The sequence below is a fragment of the Schistocerca americana genome, chromosome 4, assembly GCF_021461395.2.
Source record: "Schistocerca americana isolate TAMUIC-IGC-003095 chromosome 4, iqSchAmer2.1, whole genome shotgun sequence".
NCBI lineage: Eukaryota > Metazoa > Arthropoda > Insecta > Orthoptera > Acrididae > Schistocerca > Schistocerca americana.
The window spans coordinates 537,961,706-537,980,151 of record NC_060122.1 but is presented as its reverse complement, the minus strand read 5'-3'; the positions used below and the strand labels follow the sequence as shown (position 1 = coordinate 537,980,151).

Genomic DNA, 18,446 nt, shown 5'->3' with positions numbered 1-18,446 from the left:
TTGAATAAATAACAAGATATAACAGAAAAAAATTTTTGTGTTTCAAGGTGTTTCGAACCGTTACTATAAATTTACGATGCTTCCCGTTCACCATTACACTATCAGTGATATGTCAAACAGATTGCTTGCAATTATACCTACATCAAATTTACGTACATGTCTAATAACTGTCACTCTACGCCTTTTTTTATTTAAAATATTGTAGTCTTACTTGCGTTTCTTAATATGATTACTGTACATGAACAGAGAAGCATTTGTTATAAAAAAAGTGTAATTTAACTGAATGATTTTCACATATTTATTATTTTGAATGTGAATAGTATGTGTTGTTTTATTGTTTGGTTAGTGTTTATAAAGCAGATGTAACGCCATTTCGGAATAGGACAGTCAGCTAGAAACGAAGCTTTATTTTCGGATATCTTAAGCTTCATGCTATTGCTTGTCTAAAGATTTCGACACTCTTGAAAGTGTTTCAAGAAGTGGTATGTTGTGTTTCAGTACTTGTGCCGAGCCCGAATCTCGTCCGACACAGAGCGGAATGAAACATCACTGTTTCGATACAATTACACCCTTCCAGGCGCAGGTGGACTGAAACAGTCTTATTTTGAAACGACGATACAGTTTCTGTGTCTGGCTCGAGATCCGAGACAGGGGCGGAATGAAACACCACTGTTTCGAAACAGTGAACCATAGCCTTTCCGAAACACTGAAACAGTTGCAGGTATCGACACACTGTAGTGATGGGCTAAACTGCGATTTTCCGATATCAGTGATTTCTGTGAATGCTACTTTTCAGTATCTGTTATTCTTAACTGTGATTTGTCGCAGTTAAGTTAAGGAACCTAGGTCGTGTATCCCTCCGCCACTGCTATTTCTGCTACTTCCGCGATTTCTACGAGTTCTGCGACTTCTACGATTTCTGCGACTTCTGCGATTTCTGTTACTCCTGCGATTTCTGTGACTTACCACCGTATGAAAAAGTTACATTTGTCCACACAGAAAATTGCATCTCAATAAACCTGTCATTGGTAAGTATGTTTTACGTTTGTTCTTCCGTTGGCTTTAATTTTGTATTGAAGAAACAACTGTGAAAATATTAATAGTGTAATTAATATGTAAGTAGCCATACAGTAGCGTAATAGTTCGTGTTTATAGTTAATGAATTCTACCATATTGTTATGTTCACAGGTACGCGAACTACATTTTAGTCACTCAGTAAAGTGATAACTCAAAATATCATTGTCAACAGATCTGGAGAAATTGCCACTGCGTCTTTAGACCGTTTTCGTCAGACGAGAGGTTAGTTTCTAAGTGTTTCGATGGACTTAATTACTTCAGTGAGATCGTTCTTGCAAATGTGAAATATACCCCATTGAGTGGCTTTCATTAGAGCAAATTTTAGCAATCTACTCTGTCAATTATATTACTTGTAATTAGTGACAGCAAAAATTGTTTAATAATCAGTTCTGACTCTGATTACTGGTTGCTGTACGTATCTATCCACATCAAGGCTGTTGAGAGAGACTCCTGAAGATTCAAGACAGCTCTTAGAAGATTTTGCAGTTTAAAAGTGACATAATTGTGAAATAAGTGTGCAGATGAGTGATTAAACTGTGTTTTATTGAAGTTGTTGTGCGATTTTAAAGGAATAGTAAATGTTAAATACAGTGAGTGAATAATGAAAATCTCATTTTCCACATGTTTAAGCCGTCCTATACCCATAATTTTCCGCCACTTATTTACTGGTAAACACTAGTTGGAGAGTGACATGGCGCCCCCCCCCCCCCTCCCCGTCTCCAGAATCTTGGTGTGGCACTGACCTGTAACATATCCCAGAGTCTACAATATGCATTTTGAGGCTGTTGATATGAAAGTGGGAAGTAGAGATCTTCCATTTAAATCAGGAATAGGTTAAGTGCATTACTTGAAAGTAACACAGGAAAAACTTACTTATGTAGGTGGTAGTAGTGTCGGCAAAAAGTTCTTGTGTGTGAAGTTGCCATGTAGAACACCAGGTGTAAAACTTTTATCCCGAGTCTTGAACTGTGTTGGAACAAAAGTGAGGCATTCATATGACCCCAATAACACTGTTTTCATTTCACTACACTTATACAGATGTCTGAGTTCCTCTGTGTTAACATTGCAAAGTCCTGTAAGCAAAACTGTCATATTGGAAGCAGAATCAAACGCATTTGTTACGTTACTTGATACACTCCTGGAAATGGAAAAAAGAACACATTGACACCGGTGTGTCAGACCCACCATACTTGCTCCGGACACTGCGAGAGGGCTGTACAAGCAATGATCACACGCACGGCACAGCGGACACACCAGGAACCGCGGTGTTGGCCGTCGAATGGCGCTAGCTGCGCAGCATTTGTGCACCGCTGCCGTCAGTGTCAGCCAGTTTGCCGTGGCATACGGAGCTCCATCGCAGTCTTTAACACTGGTAGCATGCCGCGACAGCGTGGACGTGAACCGTACGTGCAGTTGACGGACTCTGAGCGAGGGCGTATAGTGGGCATGCGGGAGGCCGGGTGGACGTACCGCCGAATTGCTCAACACGTGGGGCGTGAGGTCTCCACAGTACATCAATGTTGTCGCCAGTGGTCGGCGGAAGGTGCACGTGCCCGTCGACCTGGGACAGGACCACAGCGACGCACGGATGCACGCCAAGACCGTAGGATCCTACGCAGTGCCATAGGGGATCGCACCGCCACTTCCCAGCAAATTAGGGACACTGTTGCTCCTGGGGTATCGGCGAGGACCATTCGCAACCGTCTCCATGAAGCTGGACTACGGTCCCGCACACCGTTAGGCCGTCTTCCGCTCACGCCCCAACATCGTGCAGCCCGCCTCCAGTGGTGTCGCGACAGGCGTGAATGGAGGGACGAATAGAGACGTGTCGTCTTCAGCGATGAGAGTCGCTTCTGCCTTGGTGCCAATGATGGTCGTATGCGTGTTTGGCGCCGTGCAGGTGAGCGCCACAATCAGGACTGCATATGACCGAGGCACACAGCGCCAACACCCGGCATCATGGTGTGGGGAGCGATCTCCTACACTGGCCGTACACCACTGGTGATCGTCGAGGGGACACTGAATAGTGCACGGTACATCCAAACCGTCATCGAACCCATCGTTCTACCATTCCTAGACCGGCAAGGGAACTTGCTGTTCCAACAGGACAATGCACGTCCGCATGTATCCCGTGCCACCCAACGTGCTCTAGAAGGTGTAAGTCAACTACCCTGGCCAGCAAGATCTCTGAATCTGTCCCCCATTGAGCATGTTTGGGACTGGATGAAGCGTCGTCTCACGCGGTCTGCACGTCCAGCACGAACGCTGGTCCAACTGAGGCGCCAGATGGATATGGCATGGCAAACCGATCCACAGGACTACATCCAGTATCTCTACGATCGTCTCCATGGGAGAATAGCAGCCTGCATTGCTGCGAAAGGTGGATATACACTGTACTAGTGCCGACATTGTGCATGCTCTGTTGCCTGTGTCTATGTGCCTGTGGTTCTGTCAGTGTGATCATGTGATGTATCTGACCCCAGGAATGTGTCAATAAAGTTTCCCCTTCCTGGGACAATGAATTCACAGTGTTCTTATTTCAATTTCCAGGAGTGTATTTTCGGGAGAAAAAGGCAATGGTGCTTCGTATTAATATAATACTTTCAGAGTCACAGCTGTGTTTGACCAACCATAACTGATGCTGAATGTGCATGTCGTCATATAATGTGAAGGGCTTATTTCAATAGTGGTACAAGTCCATTACCTCCACTTTTCTGTCTATAATGCTTCTGAAATTAATGATCCAAACAAATATAAATAAAGGTTCATCTCTAGCAAGAAGCCATATGCTTGAATATTCTGGTATCTCAACTGCAGATTTTTCAGTGCTCATTTAACTTTACGACTCCGTATCTCAAAATGAACAAAAATGAACTTGTACCACTAATGAAATAAGTCCTTCATATGCACACACAGCACACCGATCTCGTGAGGCACAAGGCTCTCATAACGAAGTACGTACGTCGGTCAATAGATGGCACTAGGAAAAGAATGTTAACTGCGCTTTTTAGTTGCTACTTGCGACTCTTAGTTGCGATTTGTCACAGAAATCGCAGTTTCTCGGTAGCTAATAGCGTAGTATGAACTTTGCTCAACAGATGGCATTGCTAGCTGCGCTTTTTAATTGCTGCTTGCGACTCTTAGTTGCGACTTGTCACGGAAATCGCAGTTAGACTCGATATCGTATCGCAGAGATAGACGTAGTTCGAACTTTAGCCAAAAGATGGCACTGTTAACTGCGCTTTTGAGTTGCTACTTGCGACTTGTCACGGAAATCGCAGTTGGACTCGATAGCGTACCGCAGAGATGGACGTAGTACGGACTTTGGTCAACAGATGGCACTGTTAACTGCGCTTTTTAGTTTCACTTGCGACTCTTAGTCGCGACTTGTCACGGAAATCGCAGTTAGACTCGACTGCGAATTGCAGAGACGAGCGTAGTACAAACTTTGGCCAACAGATGCCACTGTTAATCGCGCATTTTAGTTGCTAATTGCGACTCTTAGTTGCGACTTGTCACTGAAATCGCAGAAAGCAGTGCTTAATTCGACCAATAGATGGCTCACGTCTTTGAATGTGAAATACTACTTGCGACTACTAACTGTTACTGAAATCGCAGTTAGATTCTGTAAAGTTGTTATTGTGATATCTGCGACTTCTCAGTCACTGTGACTTCTAACAGATTCGCGATTTCCTGCCCACCACTAATACACTCACGTCTCACACTGTATTGAAACATAGAAACAGTGGCCGTGTTTAGTGTTTACCGTGTATGGCAAAACAATAACCTTGTAATGAAAAAAGTTTATGAATACGTACCCGAGCCATTCGATTAAATCTTCTATTTACAGAAATTTAGAAAGCATCCTATACTTGAACTTCCGATATCCGAAATGTTGCCTAAACTCTGAGCATTGACATAGTGTTCTGTTAACGTCATCGATGAACAGGCTGTTCGAATACTAACGTTGTTGGTAATGTGAATCAGTCGGTCGCACTGCTTGGAAATAAAAATATGGACCAAGATTAGTGTGTTTTCCGTTAGTAAATTATTTCTGGGATTCGATAAAGGAACCATTATTATGAGCATCCCTATTCATGAACTGTCGAGTAATCCAACTGCTGCATGGAAAGAACTGTCAAAAAATCAGAAAGTGATAAAAGTTCAAACGGGTCCACCGAAACCTTTGATACCAGATGATAAGGTCAGCAGAAATTATGACGATAATGCAATTAGCTGTACCGCTGAGTACATTGCTGTTTTGCAAAGTAGCATGTATAATATTTTTCTATGTCTATTGTGTACAAGCCAGTCGAAGTATACTTATCCCAGCCTTTATTTGTTTGTTGACCAACCGTAGACAATATGCGTTTCTAGCAGTAGCTGGTAGAAAAGGGAAATTAAACACGTTGACCAAGTGAAGATTTTGTAATTTCGAACGAACTGTTCGCAGGCAATAACTGATGTGATAATACTCAGATAATAGGCACTGTAAATAAAGCTCAAAACGGTACTAGAGGCATGTATCATATAATTTTAGTTTTGGTGTTACAAGCACGAAAGTGCTCATGTATGCGTTCATTTATCATATGAATGTATGGAAACATAAATACTGCTTAACGCTGTAGCCTATAAAAATCACCGCTGTTGAAATTAACATTATTATAATTTTGTTTTATCTGTTGTGAGCAATGTACTTAGTGTTATGTAGTAGGCCTATAAATCTTAACATTCATCATTTAAAGTTCATATAAAAGAAAAAGGTGGTTGAACCAAATTTAATTACGTTAACCGGTGCAACTTTTTGACTTCAGTGAAGTGTAGCACAGTTGTGTTACTGAGACAATGCTCTTCTTGTGCTGGCCTGCTGGTGTGTGAAATACTATTAGTCTAACCCTATACTTTTTACAGAGTTGTTATTTTTGTATATGTTGTCTGTGCCAAAATTTAAAGGTCTCTGGTAGGACATACTTGATATTCTGTTGTTTACATAAAATTGTAGGTCAGTTACATGTTTTTTCAGACGTTTTTCTTGCCATGTGCTGCTTATATTTGTGCAACACCTCTGAGCATAGTGTGCCTCCTTCTAGTAAAGAAATGCATCCTCACTTTCTCTCTGTCATTTTTTTTCTCTCCGTTCTTGCTGAGGGAGATTTTAGTATATGCACCATGTAACACAAATGCTCCCTTCAGTCCTGAATATATAGTTTGGTATTGTGTTTTATGTGTATATAAAATGCTGTGGACACTCCTCCAATAACTACTTTTCACAACTCTTTTAAATTTTAAATTCCCAGTAGTACATCATACAGGTCTATTGAATAAGAGAAAAAAAATCTAAATGTGAGGGTCAAATTTGATATTTCATCATGAAAGAATGGCCTCATTTTTTTAGACTGGACATTCTTCCACCCTATCTTCAATGTTTGTTAATTATTTTACATTAGTTTCAGGACGTATATTGTGTATTGTTATAATTCTCAGGTAATTGGATTGGTATTGTAGTAGTATAAAATTGGCTACCACATGAAGTCTGGCACTGTTCAAATACCATTCAAAATTAAAATAATAGAGTGTGTTTCTTCTATGATAGTTGCATTAACCAGCAGTAACAAAATACAAACTTTCATTTATATCTCCAATTAATATTTGAGAGTAGAGTCTCCTTGTACTGGAAGTCACCTGATGGCTCAGGTAGTTCATCCTAGAGATCATTGTCATTTGCGACACACATTTCTCAGTCTTTGAAAAGAAATTGAAATCTTTAGGTGTCATATCAAGACTGTGTGGACACTAGACTACATCAGGCATTCAGAGGTATCTTCTTTTTGGAATGATTGCTTTACATTTCCATGGATTGTAACACTTTCATTCTGCGACTTGCCTCTTTGGTTGCACAAAGCAGTAAAGATGTTGATTAGCATGATATGCACAGTCTCTGATGAACACCAGAGGCTGAAACATTTCCACTAGTAATACATGAATGTCACCTCTCAATTCACAGTTTATGAGTCTTACTTTATTTATTCACCACATGAACAAGACCACAGTACAAACTATTCTAGACATGCTATTAGTTCATATGCATGAGATCAAATATTCAGGCAGATGGAAGTTACTCTGTCAGCCATCCTCATGTACGTTTTCTGTGGTTTTCTTGAAACACTTAAGCGCATGCTAGGATGGTTCTGTAATAAGGACATGGTAGACCATGCATGCTTTCCTTATGGGCCACCTGCCTTATCCCTGTAATGGGTGTTATTTATTATGTGTGTTGCATATTTTGAGCTATCAATTTGCATTGTATTACCTTGACCATTCATGTATCACTGTGATGTGATCCTTGGAATGAATAAAGATAAATAAATAATGGTCAGCAACAAAAGCAAACAACAAATGATTAAATAAAAAGTAGCACATATGTATGAATATTTTGCATTTTTCAGATGAAACTCATGTTAAAGGAGGTTTGTCACAATTGTTTACGAAATGCTTATTGAATGAATGTTTAATATATAGGTAATTGCTTAGTCAGAGAACACTATTTTCATATGTATTGTACATTACTGAAAGTATCTGAAAAGCAGATTGTTCCCTTTCATACCAGCTCTCTTATTAGTTCCATCCTACACAATTTTTGATTTATTGGAGGAGATCATAAATTGCTGATTGTAGAGTTTCTTGGCATCACGAATTATATTGGCCAGGTTCTTCGTGATACAGACTACAATTATCACAAAAAACGTATTGTCTCTAGTTTTACTGTATGCAGGTAGCAGCCATTTATTTTTGCAAGGCACTCTTATTCCTAAAGTTAGCTAGTTTTTTTAAATGTCCTTTTGTGTTGATGTTGTATAGGTGGGGATTTTATTGGAAACAGCATGTCGCAATGGTGCTGCAGAATACTCATAAATTTCTCGCTCTTACTGTCAGTAACATTGGTATAATAGACATATTTTCAGCCAACTTTGTTGAGCAGATGGGTGACAATTGCTAAATTACTTTTGTTGCCTACAGATCTTTTGTAGACATATTGTAATATTTGTCTGCTTAGGGTCCAGATATATTTAGCATAGTCATGATCCGATAAACCATTAAAGGTCTTGTGTAATTTGTGAACTGATGCCACACCTACATCAACAAAAAGACCAGTACGGGCAGAAGAGATAGTAGCTGTTTTTCTTATAGATTTGTTTTTAATGTTTTCTATGTTATAACTTTTTAACTTATTATTTGTTTTTGGCAAGTTGTTATCTCTCTTAAGAAATTTTCAGGGTGTTTAACTGTTGTAAGTATAAACAAAAGGAGCAAGTAGAGGAAAGTGAGTGGTAGGGGCCAGCCACCAGCCAACCATAGTTCATTCTTGAGTGCAACAGGTTTGCTGTGTTGCCTGTTTTTTAGGTATGTGCAGTGCCTTGTGAAGTGTGGCTGCCCTCCACCTCTTGCCACTGCAATCTGTCAATCGCAAAGTTATTTTAATCTGAGTATCACTGCTTCTGCTGTGGTTGTTGTTGTTCTTGTTGTCATCATCGGTCCAAAGACTAGTTTGATGCAGCTGTCCAAGCTAGTTTGTCATATGCAAGCCTCTTAGTTGCCTTAAAAAAGGAATCAAAATTATGGCTCTTGAACAAACATTATTAGAAGAAACAAAACTGGCATTCTACAGGTTGGAGCGTGGAATGTCAGGTCCCTTAATCGGACAGGTAGGTTAGAAAATTTAAGAAGGGAAATGGATAGGTTAAAGTAGATGTAGTGGGAAATAGTGAAGTTCCATGGCAGGAGGAACAAGACTCCTGGTCAGGTGAATACAGGGTTATAAATACAAAATCAAATAGGGGTAATGCAGGAGTAGGTTTAATAATGAATAAAAAAGTAGGACCATGGGTATGCTACTACGAACAGCATAGTGAATGCATTATTGTAGCCAGGATAGACACAAAGCCCATGCCTGCCACAGTACTACAAGTTTATATGCCAACTAGCTCTGCAGATGATGAAGAGATTGAAAAAATATTATGATCAGATAAAAAAAAAAATAAAAAAAATTGAGATAGTGAAGGGAGACGAAAATTTAATAGTCGTGGGGGACTGTAATTCAATAGTAGGAAAAGGAAGAGAAGGAAAAGTAGTAGGTAAATATGGAATGGAGGTAAGGAATGAAAGAGGAAGCCACCTGGTAGAATTTTGCACAGAGCATAACTTAATTATAGCTAACACTAGGTTTAAAAATCATGAAGGAAGACTGTATACGTGGAAAAGGCCTAGAGACACTGGAACACAGATATTTAGGAACCAAGTTTTAAATTGTAAGAGATTTCCAGGGGCAGATGTGGATTCTGACCACAATCTGTTGGTTATGAACTGTAGATTAAAACTAAAGAAACTGCAAAAAGGTGGAAATTTAAGGAGATGGGACCTGGATAAACTGAAAAAACCAGAGTCGTAGAGAATTTCAGAGAGAGCATTAGGAAATGATTGACAAGAACAGGGGAAAGAAATACAGTAGAAGAAGAATGGATGAATTTGAGAGATGAAATAGTGAAGGCAGCAGAGGATCAAGTGGGCAAAAAGACAAGGGCTAGTAGAAATCCTTGCGTAACAGAAGAGATGTTGAATTTAATAGATGAAAGAAGAAAATATAAAAATGCAGTAAATGAAGCAGGCAAAAAGGAGTACAAACGTCTCAAAAATGAGATTGCCAGGAAGTGCAAAATGACCAAGCAAGGATGGCTAGAGGACAAATGTAGGGATAAGGTAATATATACTAGGGGTAAGATAGATACTGTATTCAGGAAAATTAAAGAGACATTTGGAGAAAAGAAAACCACTTGTGTGAATATTAAGAGCTCAGATTGAAAACCAGTTCTGTATGGTTCGCGGGAAGAACGACTGCCGGAAAGCCTCAATGGACGCTCAAATCTCTCTAATTTTACATTTGTGATCTCCTCGGGAGGTATAAGTAGGGGGAAGCAATATATTCGATACCTCATCCAGAAACGCACCCTCTCGAAACCTGGACAGCAAGCTATACCGCGATGCAGAGCGCCTCTCTTGCAGAGTCTGCCACTTGAGTTTGCTAAACATCTCTGTAAAGCTATCATGCTTACCAAATTACCCTGTGACGAAATGCCCCACTCTTCTTTGGATCTCTCTATCTCCTTCATCAACCCGACAAAGGACAGGTATACACTAGCATATATGTGAGTGTATACCTGTCCTTTTTTCCCCCTAAGGTAAGCCTTTCCGCTCCCAGGATTGGAGTGACTCCTTACCCTCTCCCTTAAAACCCACATCCTTTCGTCTTTCCTTCTCCTTCCCTCTTTCCTGATGAAGCAACCGTTGGTTGCGAAAGCTTGAATTTTGTGTGTATGTTTGTGTGTCTATCAACCTGCCAGTGCTTTCATTTGGTAAGTCACATCATCTTTGTTTTTAGATATAAATAAATAATGTGAATTACATAATTTGAACCTGTACTCAAACCGTGGTCTCCCTGTACAACTTTTTTCCTTCCACTACTAAATTGACAATGTCTTCTGTTTTCTCCAGAGGATGCTCTAATTTTCCTATACTTGATATCTGTTGTTCCCCTAATTACATGCATTTATCTTCTAACCATTCCTGCTTAGCCATTTTGCACTCTCTCTCTGTCTCATTATTTAGACATCTGAATTCCCCCTTGCGCTCACTACATTTGCTCTTTTTTTTTTAATACATATTTTCTCCTTTCATTAATTAAGTTCAATATTGTCTATATTATCCAGGGATTTCTACTAGACTTTGTCATTTTTACCTATGTGAACCTGTCCTACCTTCTTTATTTCATCTCTCAAAGCCACCCATTTGTCTTCTATATGGTCCTGTCTCCTGTTACAGTCCACCATTGCCTATGTTGTCTCTGAAACCCCCAAGAACTTGCTTTTCCTTCAGACAGTAGAAACTCCAGGTTGGAATATCAACAGTATTAGGAAAAGGATAAGCACACCTCATGCACACATGGGTCAGTTCCTTCAATTTATCCAAGTCCCATCTTCTTAAATTCTTACATTTTCACAATTTCTTCTATTTTAACCTGCAGTTCATAACCGGTAAATTGTGGCTAGAGTTAACATCTGTCCCTGGAAACTTCGTAAAATTTTGTTTCAGAATCTCCGTCGTACCATTTTATAATCATTCTGAAGCCTTCCAGTGTCCCCTGGTTTCTCCCACGTATACATCCTTCTTTCATGCTTCTGAGACGAAGTGTCAGTGATGATTAAATTATGCTCTGTGCAAAATCGTACCAGGCAGCTTCCTCTTTCATTCCTCTCTCCTCGGTCCATGTAATTGTACAATTTTTCCTTCTCTTCCTTTTCCTACTATCAAATTCCACATCACAGTTAAATTTTCATTTCACTTAGCTATCTGAATAATTCCATTTGTACATATAATAGACAAACATTCTGTATATTAACTTCCAATGTAGTAAATTGTTTGATGTTTCTCATTGTGTAAGGAGTTATTAAAAAGCTTGGAACAGATACCGAACTTTTGTTCTTTGCAGACTGCTGGAGATAAACACATTGTACAAAGAACTGAACTCAGGCTTGTTGAAAATTGTTTGCATTCGCATGAAATGTTCCATCTGTAAAATCATAGGGACAGTCTTTTTCTTGTCTTACGCAAATCAGCTGGTAACTGTTTACTGATATACTAAATCTAGTTTCCTTGATGTATTTTGTCTCCTTGTTTTTCTTTTTTTCTATTGTCTGTTGTGATGTAGCTCCATCCTCCATGACTTTTAAATTGTGCAGCAGCTACTACCTCTGCTAGCAATTCATAACTAGACAAGTGTGGAATGCTTGCAATCATTATCTGCCATCATTGAAGATTATACTTATGGGAAAAGATTTTAATTTCATGCAGTATTATTCTGTTTCTCAGTGGGATCTGTGCTCAGCAGCTCTTGACTTCTCAAGTTCTCAATTTTTAATGTATATTAATTGAAGTGTACATAGGGATAACAAAGTCATCTAAGGTCAAATTTTAGCTTTCACTGTCATCTTGTTATAGAAATGAAGAACTTCCAGGCTGTGAAACTTAAATATGGTATTGTAGTGCCTGTGTTGTTAAGAACAACACTGCAGCGTTCCTTCGTACATGCATGCATCATTCTTTCTAACAAGACAAGTGCTGCAGTATCATATTTATCGGCTGACACCGGGCAGCAGCTTATAATTATGATGTCCTCCCTGTACAGGAATTACATAATGTATGTATGAGTGCAGGTTGTGATGCAGGAATAACAAGATATGGAAGTTTGGGTCGAGCTGTGAGCTGTTCATAGTTGCCAAAGCTGTTAAGGCGACCAATCGCGTAAAGTGGGAAATCTGGGTTCGAGTCCTCATCGGGCAAAATTTTCAGTGTCTTCATTCCCTTACACAGCTGATTGTTGTTTGTATTTGCAACTGCAAATACATTTCATGTGAAACCTTAACTTTGGGGATATGATCAATGCCCATGTAATTCAGGCTCTAAGTTTTTACGTACATTGGAAGAATGATCAAAGTCACATTTTTCCTTTGGAAGGTTGATCAGAGTCCACACATCCAGGTGTAAATTATTCATTGTTGTTTTTTAGTATTGTGCACTGTTAGTTGTACTGTAGCTTTCTTTTGAGACAGTGTTCGAAAATGGAGTTTGAGTGAGAATACCGGCAATGACTATAAGTGTTCATATGGGAAATGTTTTGTAAATGCAACTAGCACAGAAAGAAATACATTGATTAAAGAGTTCAGTGAAATAGCATCTTATGATAAACTAATCTAATCATTGTGAAGCCTGTATTGTGCTGGAAACAAAAAAAGAATTCTGATGAAGCACAATATCATGACTTCTCCTGCAGTTATAAAGTTAGGGTGTTAAGGGATCTGAAGACAGTTGAAATACCACGAAGTGCTTCTATCAATCCATGGCATTACAAACCGATGCCTCATCACTTTGAAATGTTCCCTAGTCACTACAGGGAAAGCATACATCAACACCGTGGGTAAACATGGTTATAGGCCCCACAAACGTAATGACGAAACAAGAGGCAAAAGTCCTGAACATATACAATCGCTCAAAGGGCGTACTGCTCATTAGAAGACCTTAATGTCAAGAAGCTACACCAGATGTTCTTGAACAAATTCCTGGGTAACCCAGTGTCCTATGAACAATATCATGTAACTTTTGTGACAAAATATAAATTTTGGCTGCCAAATGACAACACGTGCAGCATATGTGATGTTGTCCAAGTTGATTCACAGATAGTGATGCAAAGGTTTCTCCCCAGGACCTGATTGAGAAGAGAAAACACTTATCTGTTTAAAATGAACTGCACAAATGAAAGGCTGACAAGTTTTTTTGAAATAAAGCAGACTGGACAGGGGGAGTGTAGAAAATAAACAGAGTTGTAATTATGATGAATCATGAGGAAAAAAAACCACTGCCCACTATCTCAACAAGTTACTACCAACTGTCACTTTACTCATTTAATATATATTGCCGTGCTACAGCTAAGTCTTTGTTCTACACCTACAGTTGAACCATGGCAAACAAAGTTTCAGATGAAGTTTGTTCTAAGCTATCGTATTATAGTACTGAAGTCATATCCAGCAATGTATGTGAATTTGGTGTATTCTGTGGTTCTTGCCCAGGACAGAACATGAACTACACTGTGTTTCATTGCCGCAAAATGACGCTGATAAATCATCAGAATGGAAGTTAGTACACAACAAGCATCAAACATTCAGCACTAAAACTTTGTCTACAGCAAATGTTTCGAGGTTCGAGAATGTAAACAATTTTGATGTACTTTGTTCTAGTAATAGTCTCACAGAAAGTGAAAACAATCGTAAGAAGAGTGTTCCGATAAACTATCGGAAAAAGGTTAGGTTTGATCTTCCAAAGCCACAACGTTCAGTTAACAGCAATGAAAGTGGCAGTGGTGTGATCCAGTCTGCTGTGAGTGAAACATCAACAAATCGTCTTCACATTTTCGCTGATAGTCATGGCAGAGGCATGGCTGATATAGTGAAAAGCAATTTTAAAGCTGCCGATGTTTGTGGAATTGTGAAGCCAGGTGCTAAACTTCAAGAAGTTGTAGTGGGGTGTGATCCTGAAAAAGTAAAAAACGAATGTGTGATCTTAATAGGTGGCTCAAACAACGTTGCCTGCAATGAAGGGAATGATGTCATACAGTCGCTCAGGATGAAAATATCGGCGCTTCTTCAGTCTAAGGTATTTGTTGTGAACATTCCAAAGAGACATGACTTAAACCCACAGTCCTGTGTAAATGAGGCTATCTCACAAACGAACTCTAAGTTAGCAAAGTTGTGTAAGCATTTTAACAATACTTGTGTTGTAGATATAAGCAGAGTTGGACGAGAATTATTTACAAGACACGGTATGCACCTGAACAGATCAGGAAAAAAAAGCATTAGGTACCCTCTTAAAAACAAAAATATTGGAAGAAGCCCACAAATGTACCCCAAAGTTGTAACCAATCGCACTTAAATGGCTCCAGCCCTCAAGTCAGACTCGGTTTCAAACTCAAATGTTTCAGGAAATTGTTAGTAATGAACGTACTGTGACTGTAGCTACAGATAATTTTTTCGGCAAAAGTTTACATCTGTCCCTAATTCCAAAGAAATGACGATTTTTCACCAAAATGTGGGAGGACATGGTAATAAAGTAAATGACATTACTGTTCTGTTAGAGGAACCACAAGGAATAAAAATACTGATGTATTATGTGTTAGTGGACATCATGCAAAAGGCATTGAAAGGTTACAGCTAAGTGGTTACTGTCAGGCAGCGCATTACTCTAGAACCATCATGGAAAAAGGTGGAGTGTTAATTTATGTAAAAAATAACATATCTTACAATGCATTAGAGTTAAAGAGCCATTGCATAGAGCAACAAATTGAAGTATGTGGTGTTGAGATTACTGTAAATGACTTCATGGCTGTAGTGTTAGCGCTGTATAGATCTCCCTCAGGGAATTTGAATGTATTTCTTAAGCACTTAGATTCTTTATTATCCATTGTGTACTCAAAGTCCAAGAACTTGATAATTACTGGTGACTTTAATGTTGATTTTCTAAATAAGAGCAATAGTAAAGCTGATTTAGTACATTTAATGGAGTCTTATAATCTGATGGTAATAGTAGATTTCCCAACTAGGGTTACTGTTAACAGTAAAAGTCTGATAGATAATATATTTATAGATAAGTCTAAATGCAATGAGATCACTGTACATCCAATCCTTGGCCTTTCTGATCATGGTGGTCAATTGCTTAGGCTCAGTTACATCAGTGTGTGCAACAGTTCCGAGCATTCTTGGAAATCTTTTAGGATGGTAAATGAACAGGGCCTTAAAAAATTCAATGACAGCCTAAAAGAGATAGATTGGAGCCCAGTTTATAGGGAAACAGATGTAAACAAAAAGTAGAATTCATTTTTAAATGAATTCATGTCTGTATTTGAGTCCATCTTTCCCAAAAAAGTAGTTAGAAATAGTCATATAGGCAATGCCAAGAAGTCTTGGATCACTACAGGGATAATAACATCTTGTAGAACAAAGAGGATGTTATACAGTTCTCTCAGGATTTGTAATGATCCAAAGAAACGACAACACTAGAAACTTTGCTGTAGCATTCTCAAGAAGGTTATAAATAAATCTAAAAGTTGTTGTTGTTGTGGTCTTCAGTCCTGAGACTGGTTTGATGCAGCTCTCCATGCTACTCTATCCTGTGCAAGCTTTTTCATCTCCCAGTACCTACTGCAACCTACATCCTACATCATGTCTGTATTTGAGTCCATCTTTCCCAAAAAAGTAGTTAGAAATAGTCATATAGGCAATGCCAATCTAAAAGTATGTGCATAAAATCAGAAATTGAAAGCTCAGAAAATAAAATTAAAACTATATGGAATGTAATAAAGAGGGAAACTGGCAGGACAACAGGGAACATGTCTCAGATAGAGATTAAAACAGGGGACAGTATCATGAAGGAACCTGAGTTGGTTGCAGAAATATTTAATAACCACTTTTTGAGAGCAGCAGAGAAGACAGGCTGTAATGGTTCTATAGAAGAATCATTGTCCCTCCTACAGAAAGCTATTAGCAACAGAATCCCACAGTTATCTTTACCTCCAGTTACTGTAAGTGAAGTCATAAGAGTAATTAGATCATTAAAAAATAAAAATTCTGCTGGTGTGGACAATATTTCTAGTAAAATACTGAAACACTGTTATAAATTTGTTAGTCCCGTCTTATGCAACATATACAATACATCCCTACAAGAAGGGATTGTCCCTGACAGACTAAAGTTGGCTGTAGTGATTCCTCTCTTTAAAAAAGGTGATAAAAGCATTGTTACAAACTATCGCCCATTATCCCTATTAACTACCTTCTCAAAAATTCTAGAAAAACTCATGCACAGGAGGACTGTAGACCATCTCAACTTCCACAGTATCTTAAGCAAAAATCAGTTTGGTTTTCGTGCCGGTCTTTGTACTGAACGGCAATATTCTCTTTCAGCAACCAAGTTTTGGAAGCCATTAACAAAAAAATGTCTCCAGGGGGTATTTTTTGTGATCTTACAAAAGCCTTTGACTGTGTAAACCACCAAATTCTCTTGAAAAAGGCAGAATACTATGGTTTAGGTGGCACTGTTGGCTTGTGGCTACAATCATATCTATAGGATCAGAAGCAGACAGTAATGCTAAATGGCTCTTCTGGAGAACCTGCCTCGTCTGAATGGGGCACGATAACATGTGGTGTGCCTCAAGGCTCTGTTTTGGGCCCACTGCTTTTCCTCATATTTATTAATGACCTTCCTCTTTGTTCTGAGACAAACAGCAAATTTACACTGTTTGCCGATGATACAACAATTCTAATTGACGATTTGATTGATCATGATCTTGAACAATCTACAAGTACTGTTTTTAATGACATCTTAAATTGGTTCTCTTCAAATGGTCTCTCCCTCAATGCAGATAAAACTCATTATATGAGGTTCCATACATCACAAAGTAATATCGATGAAATTAACATAAAATGTAGAGATCAACAAATACAGAAAGTTGAAGATACAAAATACCTGGGTGCTTACATAGACAGTAAATGTAATTGGTCAGTTCACATTCTTCATCGATGTAAAAAACTTAGCTTGGCAACATTTGCATTACGGGTAATTTCTTCAGTGGCTGAAGTTGACACCATTAAGGTTGCCTACTTTGGCTACTTCCACTCATTGATGTCATATGCTATCATATTCTGGGGGAACCAACCACTTGCAAAAAAAGTTTTCACCATCCAAAAACAAAAGCAATCTGAATAATGTGTGGGGTCCATCAAAGACACTCTTGCAGGCACTTGTTTCGGAAGATAGGTATCCTAACAACTGCCTCACAATATATATTTTCCTTGCTGACCTTTGTGTGCAAAAATTATTCTACCTACCAAGACAACAGTAAATTCCATGGCTATAACACCAGAAACACAAACAATCTACATTTCGAAATGAAACGTCTCACTCTGGTACAAAAAGGAGTTTACTACTCCAGCATTAAGCTGTTCAATGCTCTACCACTACGTATCAAATGTGTTCATACAGAACTGCCAAAATTTAAACAACTTCTCAAAGATTACCTGACAGAGAAATCTTTTTATACTGTAAATGAATATCTGAAAGAAAATGTATACCATCACTGAACTTATTGTGTCTAGAAGTAGTTCAATTGATTTTATTGTGCATTGAGCATTAGCACACTTTTCGTAACAACAAATTGGCTGTACCTGTATTTACTCTTGTAGGCCAAATATCTGATTTAACTTTGTGCTCTTATCTTGAACCTTTATTTGAAACTCCTTTTTCTGGCAAATGGTTGTTATGGTATCTAGCTGACATTGTATCTATTACTGTATTTATAATATGTCTTACTTAAACTATGTACAATTTGGCATTGAATTGCCCTTTGTATTTATTGTAAGTGTAAATTGAAACCTATACAATTTGACACGTTCCATATCCTTGTGATTGGCTCACTAACTGGATCTACGGAACAAGAAATAAATAAATAAATCTTGAAGCCTACTGATGGAAGATTTGACCACAGCCACATAACTTTTTTAGTGTGACCAGAATATGGGCCTAGCAAACATAAAGACAGTTTTGTGAAGTGCCAAATGACTGGTATCAAGTAACTGAAAATGCAAGATGACTTCCAGAACCCTTTGTTGTAATGGAGTGTAATCCCTTGCAAAATATAGCAATTTGTAAATTTTGAAACAGTTTTGTGGCTAAGAAGCTCAACAATGTTTCAGTTCATTATCAGATGGTGAAACCCA

The 18,446-nt window shown here is 38.6% G+C and overlaps 1 protein-coding gene across 2 annotated transcripts in view; it reads left to right on the top strand.

Annotated features, from left to right (window-relative positions):
• The first annotated feature begins 4,799 nt into the window (after positions 1-4,799).
• Positions 4,800-18,446, top strand: part of LOC124612656 (metallophosphoesterase domain-containing protein 1) — an 81,703-nt gene continuing 68,056 nt past the window's right edge. Inside the window, exon 1 of one of the 2 annotated variants that reach the window (XM_047140973.1) lies at positions 4,800-5,281. In XM_047140973.1, the coding sequence (XP_046996929.1) occupies positions 5,159-5,281 (123 nt within the window). In that variant the 5' untranslated portion in view covers positions 4,800-5,158. Of the gene's footprint in view, positions 5,282-5,317; positions 5,597-18,446 lie in introns of those variants that run through there. The other variant, XM_047140975.1, reaches the window with a different exon arrangement.